Genomic DNA, 16823 nt, shown 5'->3' with positions numbered 1-16823 from the left:
TGGTGACGTGGTTACATTATCACGTCGCAAGCAGGCGTCATGTTCGAACGCATGATTCGGGGACGCATGCCTATATGCAGCAAGGGTACCCAGAAGTGCAAAGAATTCCGACGAGACTTAAATGCCCTATACTGGTGTAGTGCACGCTCTACTTCATTTGCTTCAAATTTATTACTCATAATCATTACTATCGGACTTGGTTAGTTTGTAGAGTGCTATTGTAGAAAAGGAGGCCATTCTGCTGCATATATTGTTTGTCAGGATCTTCAGGTAGTAAATCTATGGCTTCTAGAAACTCCTTGATATTCCCTAGAGAGTTCATTTTACAGTCGATTGCTGTCTGCCTATAATTAATCAATTGCTGTCTTCCTGATTTAAAGTCTCTCTTTGACTTCTTGAAATAATTTAAATTTATACAACAGCTTAGAGGTATATCTAGACTACACCCCCACCCCCTTCGCATTAATAAGTAGTGATTGTATAATGATTAGCTGAGCAATATTAAAGATCTGCTTGGATCGTCTCTTGTGGGATCATTTTGTTGTATTAATTTGACCTAGACACACACAAATATCATTGTTTTTTGACAGAGAGAGATCTATGGAACTAAAGATATTATGTACATATTAAATTATTTCTTAAATTAAAATTTTAATTATTGTTTTTTCAGGCTCTGGTCCTCTCTGTTCTAGCAGAACACAGCTTGCCCTTGAGCCTCGTGCCAGTGATTGTCCAAACAGCCTGTGAACTTGCAAAGGACCCGAGAGCCCTGAGTTGTGTTAAATTGGAACGAAAGACTGCAGGATACAAACTGACACATGGCCTGGGAAAGACTTTTTCAGAAGATACAGCCAGTGCATTACAGTCTCAGCCTGTCAGTCTCAATATTGACGAAAGCACATCTAACAGTGACAAAAGGATGTTAGCTGTATTAGCCAGTTATTTCAGCGTGGAACAGAAGAAAGTTGTGGTTGAACATCTTCGATCAGTTGAAGTCTTCAAGGTTGACACTAAGAGCATTCTTGCTACTCTTGATTCCCTTTTCACTGACATGAAATTACCATGGAAAAATTTAGTCTCCATTTTGATGGATTCGTGCAACGTGATGCGGGGTTCTAAGAATGGTCTGGAAGTTCAAATTCGGAGAGAGAGAGCTCCTAACTTGCTTGATATTGACGGGGATTCTTGTCATCATGTACATAATGCGTGCAAGAAATTCTGTTCCCCTTTTGAAGGATGGGTTGAAGGTCTAGCCAACGACTTACATAATGATTTGGTGTGGAGTACAGATCTAAGACAGCTTTTCAGTGAAATATGTGAAATGCTTGATACACCATTCACCATGCCAAAGAAGTTTATTCCTCACAGGTGGCTTTCTTGTTATGACACAAGCTTGGCCAACCTAGTCATGATGGATGCCTTTGCTGTATTCTACTATGGGTCCCTTAAGGAAGACGATAAAGAACTGTACCAGGAACCTGTAAATGGAATTGTGGACCAACAAAAATTGACAGCTGATGGCTTAAATAGATTAGACGAAATTTGGGCAGAGCTTGCGCAGAAGAAAACTACGGCAGATGGTAAGGAGAGAAAGCGCAGGATTATTGAAAAAGTCTTGTTCCAGTCCAAAAAGACCCATTTAATCATGTCATTATATTCTGCAGTCCTGGGTATGCTGAAAGAATTCACCTGCCTCCTTCAAACAAATACACCCATGATTCATGTGTTACACGACAAACAGGAGCAATTATTCTCCGATTTTCTGGCATGCTTTGTAAAAGCTGAAGTCATCGCTGGGAAATCTGCAGCTCAGTTGAAAGTGCTAAATTTGAATGATGGTAACCTGTTTGTCAATATCAAGGACATGTTTGTTGGAAGTAATGTGGAAGAAATCATTAAGAGTAGTCACCCAAAGGACACAACAGTAACAGAGTTTCTGAAGCAAGTTTCTGCAGCTTATGTTGCATGTGCTCAGCATTTGCAGAAAAAACTACCTCTTGATAGCAAGCTTCTTCGGTCAATTTCTGCTATTGACCCATCAGCAAGAGGCCACAGTGAAACTGTTAAATGTCTCAAATATTTAGGTGAGAGCTTGAGACCTTTCCTTACAGATGAAGAACAATCTAGTGTGTCACTTGAAGCTCATAGATTCCAGGTACAATGTAGACTTGAGCCTAACAAGTCTAATTGACAGAAGTGTCCACGACGTTGATCAGTGGTGGGCAGCCTTGGACGAAGCGAATAAGTATCCAGCCCTTTGTAAACTTGCCAAAACAGCATTAACATGTTTCCATGGACCCATGGTGGAATCATCTTTCAACCTTATGGGTGACATAATTGATCCCCGGTCATCAAGAATGAATGTTAACACATTTAATGCATTCCAAACTGTAAAGTATGCACTTAAGGCCAGGAACACCACTGCCATCAAACTTTTTGCCAAGACAGATGTGAAACACACCAAAGTGGACAAATCATTGTGTATCAACATGAGGGCAGCAGCCGAGGAACAGAAGAGGCTGTGGGAGGAACAGAAGACATTAAAACAGAACAGACTAAAAAACATCAAATCTGCTGAAAAGGTGGTCCCTCCCAGTACAGTTGTTAGAAAAGGGATAAAGAGTTTGGAGAAGGTTGCTCAGCAACAGAAGAGGAAAGCCATTGAAAGATTAACTGCATTACAAGCCAAAAAAAGGAAAAAGTAGACACTGTTCCAAGAAGTATGTCAGAAATTACATGTGATGGGACATTACCGTTAATGAAATGCAGTGTTTTATTATGACATACATGTATTCAACATGGCTGAATACTTTATTTTCTGTTGTGTGGCAGGTAAAAATACACTTTTATCCTTTATTTTTGTCGTTATTAATCTTGTATTAAATGCTCTCTAGTGCTTTCTCACTCCCCGAACCCCAAAGACCTGGTCCCGGCGGCTGGGGGCCACAGACCCCCTGCTGATGTTCAGCTGATTTCAGAATTAGCTGTTGCCATGCCTGTTTACAGCTGGGACGAATATTCTCCCCAGGTTACCCTTTCCTTAACGAGTTAAGTACCGGTATATAGAATGTGATGTGATATGTAGACTCATGTTATCATATTTTTTACAGAGATATGAGGGTGTTATATTACATGGGACAATCAGAAAACGACAACAAGACGTTTGCCATGAAGAATCAGGTGTCGATATCGTGTGAGTCATCCTCAGTTCGCCCGACATCAACAGATTCGACGAGGCTTACACCTGATCAACGTTTGAGCAGCAGCTGATTGATGTAATGCGATATGCTGATTCTGCATCACACTTTCTTGCTACATAAATGTGTATTCAATATCATCTGTTAAACATTACTGTATTATTCGTATATATTCGGTCACATTGTCTAAAATGTTACTGATGGCATGGTAGATAGGTCTGTCAATCTCCCAGCCATTGGAGACCTACTCCTCCCACTCAGTAACCGCATGTGGCGATAATCGAAGTTAATCATAGTAGCTTATAGCACATCGGGGGTCGTCGGCGTTAGCGGAATACACCAGCCAGACCCGTTCGGTTTGTCCCCCAAAGGGATCATCGTTGACGTAATTTTCGGACTGACCACTGGGCCCTTAAGAAAACTGTACTTTGAAGACATTTTAACCCAAAGCGAAAGTTGAAAAATTTGTTTGTAGTGTTATATCTTGTTACACATGATAATCTGCACATTAAGAAACAAAACCAAAGCGTTTCATGTATCAAGCCAGTGATCAATGGCTTTTGACGTTGACGTACGCGCTTACCCATCTTGAGGGCGCCTACCAAACATATTCCAGGCTTGTTCGATAGGTTAAAGGTCGGAACTTAGTGATGGTAAAGCTACATGTATAACGTTTGTTGTTGGTGATACAGACAGCGCGCTCTAACATTGACATCTTGGTATTTATTTATCTATTTGATTGGTGTTTTACGCCGTACTCAAGAATATTTCACTTTGTACGACGGCGGCAAAAACTGGGTAGAGTCAGGGTGAAACCGACAACCATCCACAGGTTGCTAAAAGACCACGTACGGCTGGAAAAGAAGACAACATGAGCTGGAACTCACAGGAACCGCATTGTGAGCTGAGGATGTTTTATAATGGAAGGTAATTTACCGCTGGCCTAATCCTTTAATTTTTGTTATAGGTCAAGTACGGTAACAATATTGAAGAACAGAGTTAAGAAACAGCGTAACAAATCTGAAAAAAACTGATAAGTCATTGCAAGTTGTGGCTTAATTGAGAAAACCGATGTAATTAAAGACAGACAACACGGCACCAACCTCAATGTGATAGCTGGCAAATGGTCGGTCACATGTAATGCGGCCTCTTGTCAATTTACCTCAATTAAGGTTTTATTGTAACTGTTAACGTAAACGCTAACATAGATAGATAGTAACAAACTACACGCCCTCTAGGCTCAGTTAGCACTCTGTGGCAAAAGGCTTGAAGGTTTCGAAGTGAACTTGTTTTTTTCCCGTCTGAGATGTACTCCGGTTCTGGCATATCTAATGCTGAAAATTGCTGAGTAACTGGTGAATCTGTTTAGGAAACAGTAGAATTCTGAATAAGTACACAGCAGTGACAATCTCTCAAAACCAACAATGTATATATATATATGACCGTAGGGTTGCTCCGGTAAGCAAAATTCAGCTCCTTAAAAGGAATAAATGGAACTTTCTCGCTAATTTGAATGGTCCAGTCATGTTCCGAGAAGTACTCCATATGATCCATAACTAACTGGTATGCTCAGCGTATACTAGACCGGGCTTTACAGTGAGATTGCAGGAGATTGCATAAGACATTCAATAGTGATTTGAAAATTCTAAATTATTTAAAACAGGATCCTAGGCTTCTTATTTACATACATAGATACATACATAGATACATACATACATAGTCTTGGTTTGTGCTAGCGTCTGGTTTCATAAGAATGATGTGCGCCATTACAAGGCAAAAAATAGTTTATCCTATACAGGCAGTAGCAACCTGGCCTAATTTTGAGTGTTTCGTTATTATTTAGGTTAGTGAAAACTATATATTATAAAGTGACATACAAAAGCAAGTTAAAAACAAAAACAGGGTCCTTTTGACTAACGTGTCTGGTTGTTCATTGCTAGTGATACCAGCGTGTCGGAATCCACTCAAAACTGACCGAAATACCTTCATAGTACAAAATTGTGTATAGGGGCTTCTTGTTTACGTTACAAAGTTGTTCTGTCTGTAAATTTTAAGTGACATCGGAAATCACCCTATTTACGGCATACACATATCCCACAAAGTAATTTATCATCCTCTGGGTCAAACATTGTAAATTGTATATGTTTACATACACAGATACCATATAGGAGTCTGCTGAAGATAGAGCGGTCTTCGCTAGGTATTCTTGTATGTCAGCTCACAAAGACATAGGTATTATTAATTCCTCTATCTGGCGAGTGTCCAGCAAAAATAGTTTTATAGCATTCTTTACCTTGGCATGTTGTTTAATAATTCAAAAGACCCATACATAGTACTTGTCTACACTATGGTGCTCGTGTTCCATCTAGCTCCTCACTGCGAGATGAACAAGCAACAAATTTTGGTAACCGAGTCAGGAGGGTTTCCAAAGCTACAGATGTATACAGTACAGAGCTAGTTATGAATGGGTCTTTGTATAGGTTAGTAGTCCTTCGAGGCTTTCTGAAGTACATGTACGTGATTCAGGAATACCATGGGAGCAAAAGCGAAGTTATTTTTTGTCACCACAATTTGGATATTTGGTATGTGATACGCTAGTATTTACTTTCTATACATGGCCCTGGCACTTATAATTTTCATTGGGTTTTCGACACGACGGTTTACTACAAGTGTTTCTTACATATTCCTATGGCAACTGGCGTTTTAGGTTATCGTGGAAACGTGTCATGCAATTATCAACCTCTTTCGTCAGTTCGTGTTTTACAAGTACACTAAAAAAAGTTAATCTGTTAAGTTTTGTTTGAGTCTGTTGTTTGTGTGACGCTAAGAATGTACTAGAATGTGATATTATTATATTATAATATGGTGTCATATTCACCATGATATCCTGTTAGTCTAATAGAATCTTTATGTCGAATTTATAGAATATGTGTGATATATTTAAGAGAATATATTTATTAATTTATTTGATTATGGGTGTTTCACGCCGTACTGAAGAACATTTCACTCATACAACGACGGCTGGCGTTATTGTGGGAGGAAACTGGGCAGAGCCCGGGGTAAACTTACGACCATCCGCAGGTTGCTGGAAAACCTTCCCACCGGAGAGGAAGCCAGCATGAGCCAGACTTGAGCTCACAGCGACGGCGTTGGTGAGGCTAAATTGTGCCGCGATGGCGTGCTAAATCCCCCTATTTACGAGAATAATCTAGTGCAATAGCAGAATACCTTCCAGCATCACTCAGAGAACAACTTTCTGTTAAAATTAACAGATTAATTTTAGTGTACATATTTGATATATCGCTAAAAATCACTACAAATGAAACCACAGACTCCTGTTTCCTTTAGGACAAGAGGGATAGTTACAATTTTGACATTGTAAATTCTCCTGACTTTGACAGCAGTGTATGGCCTTGTAGTGTTTGTTAGATCCTGAGTATTATGTGACGATTTCAATCAACGTCACAAGTTATTGCTTGTGTGTCAAATGCTATTCCACCAAGCGCCTTCAATCTAAGGTTCTTAAAGTAAAGCAAAGCAAAAATATGAAGTAAGGTTCCTCATACAGACAACTGAAAACTGTGCGAAAAAATACTTCCATTTATTTTCTTTCACTCATAGGTAAAATGAGTTATTCTAACATTCAGTGTCTTGATTAGAGCTGAATAAACTTACCGTAACGTCAGAATTCAGAGTTCTCTTTAGTGATGCCTACTTCGATTTTTTGAGGCCTTGACGTTTTACAATGAGTGTAATTCTCTTGTAAGTCAATACGGACAGAACGTCCAAAATATCTGGCACTCTGATTCTTGATAGTGTTTAATCCCGATTTGACCCATCCTGTGGAATTTGATTGCTACTTTGGATATATGGACAGTTGCTATAAAAACACAGCTAAGATACATATATTTTAGTATCGACAACTTATTTACTATCATGAATTTAAATACTGATCTCACTCATTACCATGGAACACACCTTGCGTCTTTTCAACATCATTGAAAGCTGCTGACTGCTTCTGCGTTCTAATTCCGTACCTTAAATATACTTTCTAATTTTTTTTGTGGATTGTGTTAAACGCGTCCTTTTGGGAATTAGCCGTGAGATTTTTTACCTGGAGTGTTGGTTGACGGCTGGTTTATGAATGTGTGTTTCGACGCACAGAATCATGTCCTTTCATGATATTATATTTGTTATATGCCAAACAGGAATCCCGCTAGATATCCTAATGGCGTCTCAAGTCCCGGTACCTGCATTCAGCCTTGACGCTCCTTCAGGCTGGAGTATCCAGGATGGAGCTATCGACATTAAATTAGCCTTTGATAAAACAGTCGAAAACATCACCGCCACATGCACGGCGAACTTCGGCGATGGGAGCCAAATGGTGAGTGGTAACTGGTCACGTGACTTGTCCTTTGGTCACAAATTTCCATCGTCTGGCACGTTTAACACGACGGTAACATGCAGCAACAGCGTGAGCGAGAATGCAAACTTTCACGTCATTGAAGTCGTTTTTGGGGACGTTCCTATATCCGGTATGACCGCTGTTATTCCTGGTTATATTCTTGTCGGAACGCCGTTCGAAATAAAGCTAATCGTGACTGAGGGAACGAATGTTCTGTACAGGGTTATTCCCGGAGAGAACGACCCAGTTTGGGTACTGACGTCTGGGACAGACACAAGCGAAACCCTGACTTACACTCTAAACCAGGCGGGCAAAGTCACTGTGTCAGTGACGGCCACCAACGAGGTTTCCTTTGCGCAGTCGCGTCCAAAAGCGGAAGTCATCCATCCGGTCACTGGCTTCCACCTCATAGCCACCAACTCCATCGTCAGCATAACAGATCAAGTAAACTTTACGCTCCACATTCCAGAAAGTAAATTCTTCTCTATGGGTCCGCTCAGGATTGAGCTTTTCGACAATATGACATCTATTACAGCGAAAGTCCCCCTCACGGTTAAGCCGTCATCGACCAAGATAGTTCTCACCACAAACCTGAGCCTCGGGATACACCTTATTGAGGCCAGAATTAGTTCACCATTAAACGAACAAGACGTTGGCGTCACCGTTCTGGCCATTGAGCCTATAACCCAGTACAATGCCTCCGATGTGGAGTTCAATATTGATTCTGTTTTCTCTATGAACTCCTCTGACGTGACGTCAAACGCAAGCCTGACTGTGGTGATACCAGACGTCGACGCTAACGGCGATCCGCCCATAGGTATAGAGATCACTTGGGAATTTGGAGACGGCTCTCCTACGGAAACGGAATTCATAACCAGCTGGGTAAAGGAACACGCTTATTACGCTCGTGGGAATTACACGATCACAGCATCCACAAGGCTCACTGGCTCTCAGGACGTGCATACGTCAACGTTGTCAATACGTATCGGTGTACTGGCCATTACAGTCTCACAACTGCAAGGGATCGTCGGGAAGGATGTCTTCACCTTTTCTATCTCAGGAGCACAGGGCAGAGAAGTCGGTTACCTGATAGATCTAGATAACGGCCAGCAGATCTCTTTAAACAAAACAGACGTCTTCGAAGGAAATATAACCGAAGTCGGCGCAACTTATAACGAACCCGGAGTTTACAAACCGCGCATTTTCGCATGGAGTGAATACTTTGCTGAAAATATTTACCTGGAGGATAGAATTCTAGTATACCGTGCTGTTGCAAAGTACAATTTAAGCTGGACTAAACCAACAGCTGGAAAACTCCCGACATCGATTCAGTTTTCTCTTACGTTTCTTGGGCACTTACCAACCAACACGACATGCCTGCTGGATTTTGGCGACGGTAAAAACAGTACAGTTGAAATATTGCCTCTGGCGGAACAGATGACCACAGAAAGAATGGACCAGTCGACGTTGACAATGGATACTACCATAGTAACTGAACAGACGACTTCGGATACAACCGTCCAGCAAACGACTTTAGTCGGCACAACGGGTGGCATCGGAACATCACTAAATCTGACCTTGGATTTCAATACAACAGAGCCAAAAAGGACAACGCATTCAACTGAGTCAGCAGCCGAGTCGTCCAGTGTCACCCTGTCCCCTAAATCCACTACGTTTGCATTCCAGCACAACTACACCGGCTACTCTACATTCCTTCTGCAGGTGTCTTGTTTCAATGTGGTGTCTAATGCCACATACCGCTGGACAGTGGATGTTGAGGGATCAAGCAGAATGTCCAAATCCGCTCCTGTGGTCATCTTTCTGCAAGCCCTGCTATCACTTCTTCTGACAAAGGAATTCTACTAACCCTTATCCCTCCAATACCCTGTTTATGATGACCAGTGTACGTCTGAGACAGCTAGGACATTCTGGAAGGTGAGGTACATGCACACTGATATTTCATTATGGCATTTCTTTGGAAAGTCCGTCGTATCACGAGCACAGACATGTTGGCTGAACATTTCAAAGGAAAGCGGTTCATTCTGATTCTGTTGCTCCCGAACCACGTGGGATCCATGGAAAGCGTCCAGGGTGCCAACATGCAACTACTTGCTGTATTACTGTGTCGTTTTCCTATGAAGCAAATGAAGTGTCACCTACTTTATTGCCGCTTGTGCCCTTGAACAATCCATACGTGATATGCACGATGCCATTTTCTCTACTGTCTTAAAGATTGGGAAGTATGAATAGTTTCATTTTACATGTATTTGTTTTTTTGATTGGTGTTTTACGCCGTACTCAAGAATATTTCTCTTCTAGAGCAGCAGCCAGCATCATGGTGGGCGAAAACAAGGCAGAGAGCGGGGGAAATCCACCAGCATCCGCAGGTTGCTGAGAGACCGTCCCACACTGAGGAAAATGTTTGGGTCACCTGACTCAAAAATCTGAGTGATGCGATGGAACTAATTCGAGTCATATGACCATGTTAGCCGAGTCATGGACGAGTTTTCTGTCTAACCAAATGAGTCAAAATATAACCTGATGAGTCTGTCTCAGTTGATCAGGTGATATGACTCAGTTTTCTCAGTCGAATTAGCTCCATTGCAGAATTACTCACATTTGTTAGTCAGTTGACCCAAACTTTTCTTTCAGTGTACGGACGACCGGAGAGAAACGCAGCATGAGCATGAAAGGCTCCTGTGTCATTGAGCTGCGCTAACCACCAAGTCACGAAGGCCTTTTAACTAACTTCACGAATGCATCCAAGTAGTAAATGACATGACTATAACAGTGTACTTGGTGGTCGTGGGCCTATAATGGAGATCAAAGATTAAGTTCATCCAACGCTTACAGCAGAAGTATTAGGGATGAGTCGGCAATGGATGTTACGGTTGTCATTTCTGATATACTGATAGTTTTCCTATTAGTTATATAAATGTGTAAATCCAACTGGAATGGCACAGCCACGAGTTACTGTGCATTGGCAACTGTTACATCGTAATTGAGAGCTTACCACTAAGAGAAATTCCAACTACAAGCTCGCGTTTTTGTGTTATGTCCTTTTTGCTACATTTTCCCAGACCTCATAATGATGTCATTCTGTGTGACAGGTAACCAATTTATATGGAATATAAAGTGGGGAACGAGCTGAAAGTGTAGAACATGCGAGTGCACTATACATAAAGAGACACTATCCTGGCTCATCAAAAGTTTTTTAGAACATGAATTAAAATTTTGTACTACATTTCATAACGTAAGTAGATTCTCCTGGAGCAGCATGTCTAATAATTACAGTGTTATTGAGAAACCGTTTTATTTGGCCAACATATATACGACTTTTGTCTGTAACAAATCAAATATAGCCGAATGATTATTACAAAGTTTATTATGAGGAGTCTCATAACTCCTAACTCTCATAACGCTAAGAATGACTATTTTATAGTCAGAATTCTCCTTAACATTGTTCAAAAGATACTACAACGTATTAAGCGTCGCTGTTATCCCGTCACAAATCAAACGTTAAATACGGTAAAGAGAGGCAAGTATATCGTATTTGATTAAAAATTTTATCAGATTTTCTGTAACAGTTTGAGATATTAACAATATTCATGTTGTAAGTAGCGTTATCAACACATCCAAACATCTCACAATTGTGTAAGTATACATATCGGTGATACTCTAACAATCTCTGAGTATTTAACACCACTGGACTAGAACACAGAGTAGGGCTATAACAGTCCACCTCAGAAAAATAATACAAGGAATGTTGGAAGTTCGAAACAAATATGAAAACACATATAATAGAAATACTGTCATAAAACGGGACCATGCCAAAATAAAGTAATTATGGTGTTTCAGTTCAATGTATGATGAAACATTCCTCGCTTTAAAAAATTTATCCATGGATAAGAATGTGGTCAAAAAGAAATAACAATGAGCATTTAAGTATTGCGTTGTACAAACCAATACTTTTCTACTGATATTATTTCAATTGCGTTTCACGCAATATTTTACTATCTTTATGCTCTCCGAGTTCAGTAAATGGAAAAATATTTCCACATTTGCTAATTTGAATACAATTCACAATATTTCGCCCCAAATCTACCTTTACGACAGCCTGCATTACATAACAAACAAAAATGTGTTTTACGAGAAAAAAAAAATATGGTTATGATGGATACATTCATCACGTGAGGGTATGGCACACATAAATGTAGTGCCAGTGGATTCTTCCATGCAGCAATCCAATTTTTGGAGTTTGGACATAAGCTGACACTGAATGAGAGTATCAAAACATTTTTCATGGCTTGAACTTGCGTCCATGAAGATACCCCCATATATGAAAAAAAAGTCTGAAGATCACACGTGATTGGTCACAAATCCATTGCGTCACTGTCTACATCACTGCTTGCATTAGATTCAGAGTTACTGTTAGACACATCGCTCAAAGATTGGCTCTCACCCATTGACATCATTGCAAACAAAGCATCGCTTAAGTCGATCTCGTCTCCATTACCGAAGACATCCGTTAAATTTGTGTCCTCTGAATCGTTAGACACTGTCCGCTCACAATTATGGTTTATTTCTGGGACAACTGAAGCTGTTCCATTGTTCTGTGTTTCATTGGTGAGACTTTCCATCCGGCTATTCGCCGGTTGTGACTTGACGTTCTCAAGCTGTGAATGGACGTTCGCAGGTTTTGACTGGTTATTCACAAATTGTGATTGACCATTTGCAGTTTGTAACCGGTCGGTCACACGTTGTGACTGAGTGGCGTTCGCAGGTTGTGACGGACCGGTACATACTAGATGACAGCTTTGAGACAGTCCATTAGAAGGACGCAACTGTCCATTGGAAGGATGCGTATTACCGTTGGTTCCCGCGAGATTGCGAGATCCCAAGTGCACACAGTTTTCGTTTCGCTCGGATGGTTGCTGAAAAATATCTAACGCAAAATCTTGCATGTCCGCATCTTCACTGTCCTCTTCCCTTACGTCTGAAACCTTTACACCATTGAGCTCCACTGACATCCATTTTCTCTTGGCCGGTCCAAGGATGACTTGCTCCAACTCTGCAATTCTCTTAATGGCCTGCTGCAATTCTGTGTCTCTGGTTCGTAACTGACCCATAAGGCTTTCACACTGGCGTGAACAAAATGTAAAACATTGTTGCAATTAAATAATTGTTAAAACAAATAACGGAGTGTCGTTAGTACGGTAACGCTTGCTTTTTGACTTCTGATGTTATACGACACCTTAATAAGTTAACCAACCAAATGTTTGTAGTCCCCGATCTTTTTATTCCATTTTTTTTGATTGTTGTTTAATGTCATATTCGAGAATTTTTCAACTGGACTGTGGCCAGCTTTAAGGATGGACGACACAAGAGTGCCCAGGGTAAACTACCAACCTCTGGCAAAGTTACTGACCAACTTTCGCGCGTCTGACGCACAGATACGCACACCAAACCGATGTAAGAGGTCAATGAAGGTTAGACGAGGTAAACGACCATGTGAGCGTCCTCTGCCAAAGCCCCATACACAACGAAAGTGGGAGAGTCTACTATTACCATGTCATCCACAGCAGTGAGATATTCTGTTATCGATTACAAGCCTAATTCGTGAGTATGAAATGTATAAGTGCTATTCAATCCACTCCAAGGAAATAAACTATACCTTTTCCGAGAGCTGCTGTATCCTGAGTTTTGTTGCCTGTAACGATCAAAAGGTATATAAATCTATGAAATTATCTGTTCAACTTTAAATCTGCTGTAACGGATCATGTATACAGTCATGAAAAGATGACTGCAAGGTAAATATAACCAGCATTCCTGATTTCATTTATTCAGAAGACAATGGTAAGGTTTATCGATGGATGAAACCCGAGTGACGGGAATTAAAGCAAAGGTTGGATTCCAGTCTGCTTCCTCAGTGCTCAGACCGGCTCAGGAATGACCGTCTGATTATCCCCCCACCCTCACAAAACAGAACTGTTCATCACAAAACAGAACTGTACAAATTAATAGTACAGTTCTGTTAAGACGGTAGCAAGCATTTGTTATATCAGAAAATATATGCATCCCGTGATCCAAACAGTGGGTGATTTTAACAACAGTGACGAACACGACATGAATTTACCTGACTATCGAAGGCTTTCAGCTCATTGATTAGATCCTTTAACTCTGTCATCTCTTTACCTGTTAATGAAACGGCTTGGGTTATAAGATGTATAAGAGTGTATGCATGCATAATGTTTATGTATCGTTGGTAGCTTGGCTCCATCCATTTTCATCTAATTTCACACCTCACGGGATGACTACCACCATAAACATGTGATAACAGAATGAATATATTATTTACAAATTTAGAAATCAAAATCCTACACAAAATATATACACAAAAGAAACAATATTTAAATTTGACAAAATAAGTCAACATATGTTACTACCCACCTCGCTTTGATATTAAATTTTGAAACGTAGTGGAACGTATGACGTCAGCCAATCTACTCTTCTGGTTAATTGCCAAGGCACGTGATGATTTTGGAGCTGTCCGTTGAACGTTTTCCTCCTCAGATTCTACATCCGGTCCGCTTTTTCGCCTCACTTGCTTGTTCATTTGCATCCTTAGGAAAGACAAGGCCAGCAGAAGCGTACTCTAAGGAAATGATTTTCTTTCAATTTGAATAAAATTTTGATTGAAACAGAAATCTAAATGAATTGGTGTAACTGAAAAACGAAGTTATGGATCCTTTGCTAAAAAACAGGGAAATAACTCTACGAGCATGTGTACGCAAACAGGCCTATTTAGCCAACACAGGTAAAATGAAGAAGACAGTGATATATACATATTCAATATAAGCCGTTCACTTTTCAGCTCTATGGTTCTGCTGAATATAGAACAGAATAAAATCTGCTGTCTATAAAGCAGTGAAGCTTATGTTGGCCTTTTGATCTTTGAGCTTTACCTTTCATGAGCCTTTTTCTCCAGGATGACTTTGGCGTCTGGATACTCAACGAGGGCCTTAGAAAAAAAAACACGAAAGCTTAAATGTGAAATACATGATGTGGAAGGTATAAACCTGAATGTTGTCGTGTTCACTGTCAATATTGTTACATTCGATCACCTTAGTCTGAAGATAGCTGTTAACTTTACAGATAAAAAACACTTTAGGTAAATTTACTTACGGTTATTAAGTCCTTCCGAGAGAGACAAAGTAGTTCAGAGTAACCCACCGATCTAACGTCAGCTGTTCGCCTGCGAAAGAAAAGCATTTTTCATTTTGTCCTAGTGAGTGGGTGGTTAGGGTTTAACGTCGTACTTATTTTTCAGTCATATGACGACAAAGAAGTCCTTAGAGTACACGTACGTGTAATGTACCTCCTTGTTGCAGGACGAATTTCCACCGCTCTTTTATATAGTGCTGCTTCACTGAGACGCCTTACCAAAGGCAAGCAAGACGCTCCGCCCTAGCCATGATACTGATACGGGTCAACCAGTCGCTGCACTATCCCCTTAACGTCAAGCGAGGAAGCTACAACTTCCTCTTTTAAAGTCTTAGGTGTGACCCTACCAGTATTGACCTGGACCTACCGCTCCCGACGCGGACGCTCTTTAAACTGAGCCATTTTGCCCTAGTGACACAGAAACATAACAATATATGGCCTACTCAAGGTGAACCCTCTATAGCTTTGATCTTTTCGGTCTAACATTATAATTTGGACGATGTCTGGTGTCTTATTCCGACATTAAATCTGATCACGCCAAAATGTTGGTTTCGGCATCACGTGAGTACTTACCTGTTTTGACCAGCGTCAAGCTTCAGCAGACTGATTTCTCCAAAGTAGTTCCCCGCCATTAAAGTTGCTACGACCATCTTATCACCAGTGGCTGGGTTTTTAACTAAAATCTAGAAGACAAGATATGGTACGTGTACTACGAGCATGATATACTTTTAACATTGTTACTAATGACCACACGATCCACACATGCCATATAACCTGGGTTTTTCATTGGTTTATTTATTTGTTTATTTATTTTGATTGGTGTTTTACGCCGTACTCAAGAATATTTCACTTATACGAAGGCGGCCAGCATTATGGTGGGAGGAAACCGGGCAGAGCCCGGGGGAAACCCACGACCATCTGCAGGTTGCTGGGAGACCTTCCCACTTACGGCCGGAGAGGAAGCCAGCATGAGCTGAACTTGAACTCACAGCGACCACACTGGTGAGAGACTCCTGGGTCATTACGCTGTGCTAGCGAGCTAACCAACTGAGCCAAGGAGGCCCCGGTTTTTCATTGGTGAATGCAGATGAGTAACTCTGTCTGTATAAATGAGAAAAGTCTAAACTTTGCTAACACATTTATAGAAAAGTACTTTGTGGAATACAGAAACATCACAGCTTAGCCAGTGTTAGTTTGAATCCAGAAAGACTTGGATCCCAATAATACTTCGACCATAAAGAACAGCATAAATCAACCATTAAGGTCACCAGAGAAAGAGGCATGAACTTGAATACGATTGGGAATCTGGGACAACGAATTCTCGTGATTACGTAGTGTTACTAACTAAAAAATTAGATCGAAAAAAGAGATGCAAAAAAAAGCATTCAAAACATCGGCTGGTATTACAAAGACCAAACAGGACAAATGTTTTAAGGGATGGAAAGAAATGCTGGCCTTTCACTAGTCTACATAACCAAGGGTCAAAGTTGAATACCTATACACGGCTTTGTAGAGAGGCGGTCAAACCATTATGACAATAAACTAATCCCCTCACCTCCACTTTTCCATGGTTTATTATGTACATTTCTCTCCCTGAAAAGGAAAGAAAAATATTTCTGAGCAAATCATATAGAAATAGGTGTGAAAATATGGCCTACTTTTACCTTTATGCAGAACAGGTTCTGATTGGGACAAAAGTACCATACACTAATACATAATTTATACACCAGTCGGAGGCGATCTTAAAATATTATAACAAAATATCTGATACATCTGTCGTATGTTTTCTGGGCAAATATCTGTGATAAAAAGCCTAGGAATACGGCGATGATCATTTACACACACATGTACTCAGGAAACTCCACGAGACAAAACAGAAAGTGTTCATAAAGAGTTCCCGTGCTAATAGGGTCATGTTTGCATTTCTTTCTCCGTGATAACATATGATATCTCATTGCATTATAGGTTCAGTTTGAATTTCACTGTTTACATTTCCA

The 16823-nt window shown here is 40.5% G+C and overlaps 1 protein-coding gene across 1 annotated transcript in view; it reads right to left on the bottom strand.

Moving 5' to 3' along the window:
* Nucleotides 1-11026: 11026 nt before the first annotated feature.
* Nucleotides 11027-16823, bottom strand: part of LOC135468252 (cyclic nucleotide-gated cation channel alpha-3-like) — a 46554-nt gene continuing 40757 nt past the window's right edge. Inside the window, 8 exon segments of the mRNA XM_064746398.1 lie at nt 11027-12743; nt 13277-13312; nt 13739-13797; nt 14053-14225; nt 14568-14623; nt 14788-14857; nt 15400-15509; nt 16382-16419. Coding sequence (XP_064602468.1) covers nt 11976-12743; nt 13277-13312; nt 13739-13797; nt 14053-14225; nt 14568-14623; nt 14788-14857; nt 15400-15509; nt 16382-16419 — 1310 coding nt within the window. The 3' untranslated portion in view covers nt 11027-11975.

Source organism: Liolophura sinensis, chromosome 6, assembly GCF_032854445.1.
Source record: "Liolophura sinensis isolate JHLJ2023 chromosome 6, CUHK_Ljap_v2, whole genome shotgun sequence".
Classification (NCBI taxonomy): domain Eukaryota; kingdom Metazoa; phylum Mollusca; class Polyplacophora; order Chitonida; family Chitonidae; genus Liolophura; species Liolophura sinensis.
Note: the sequence above shows the minus strand (reverse complement) of the source record. Positions and strands in the feature narration are given on the sequence as shown.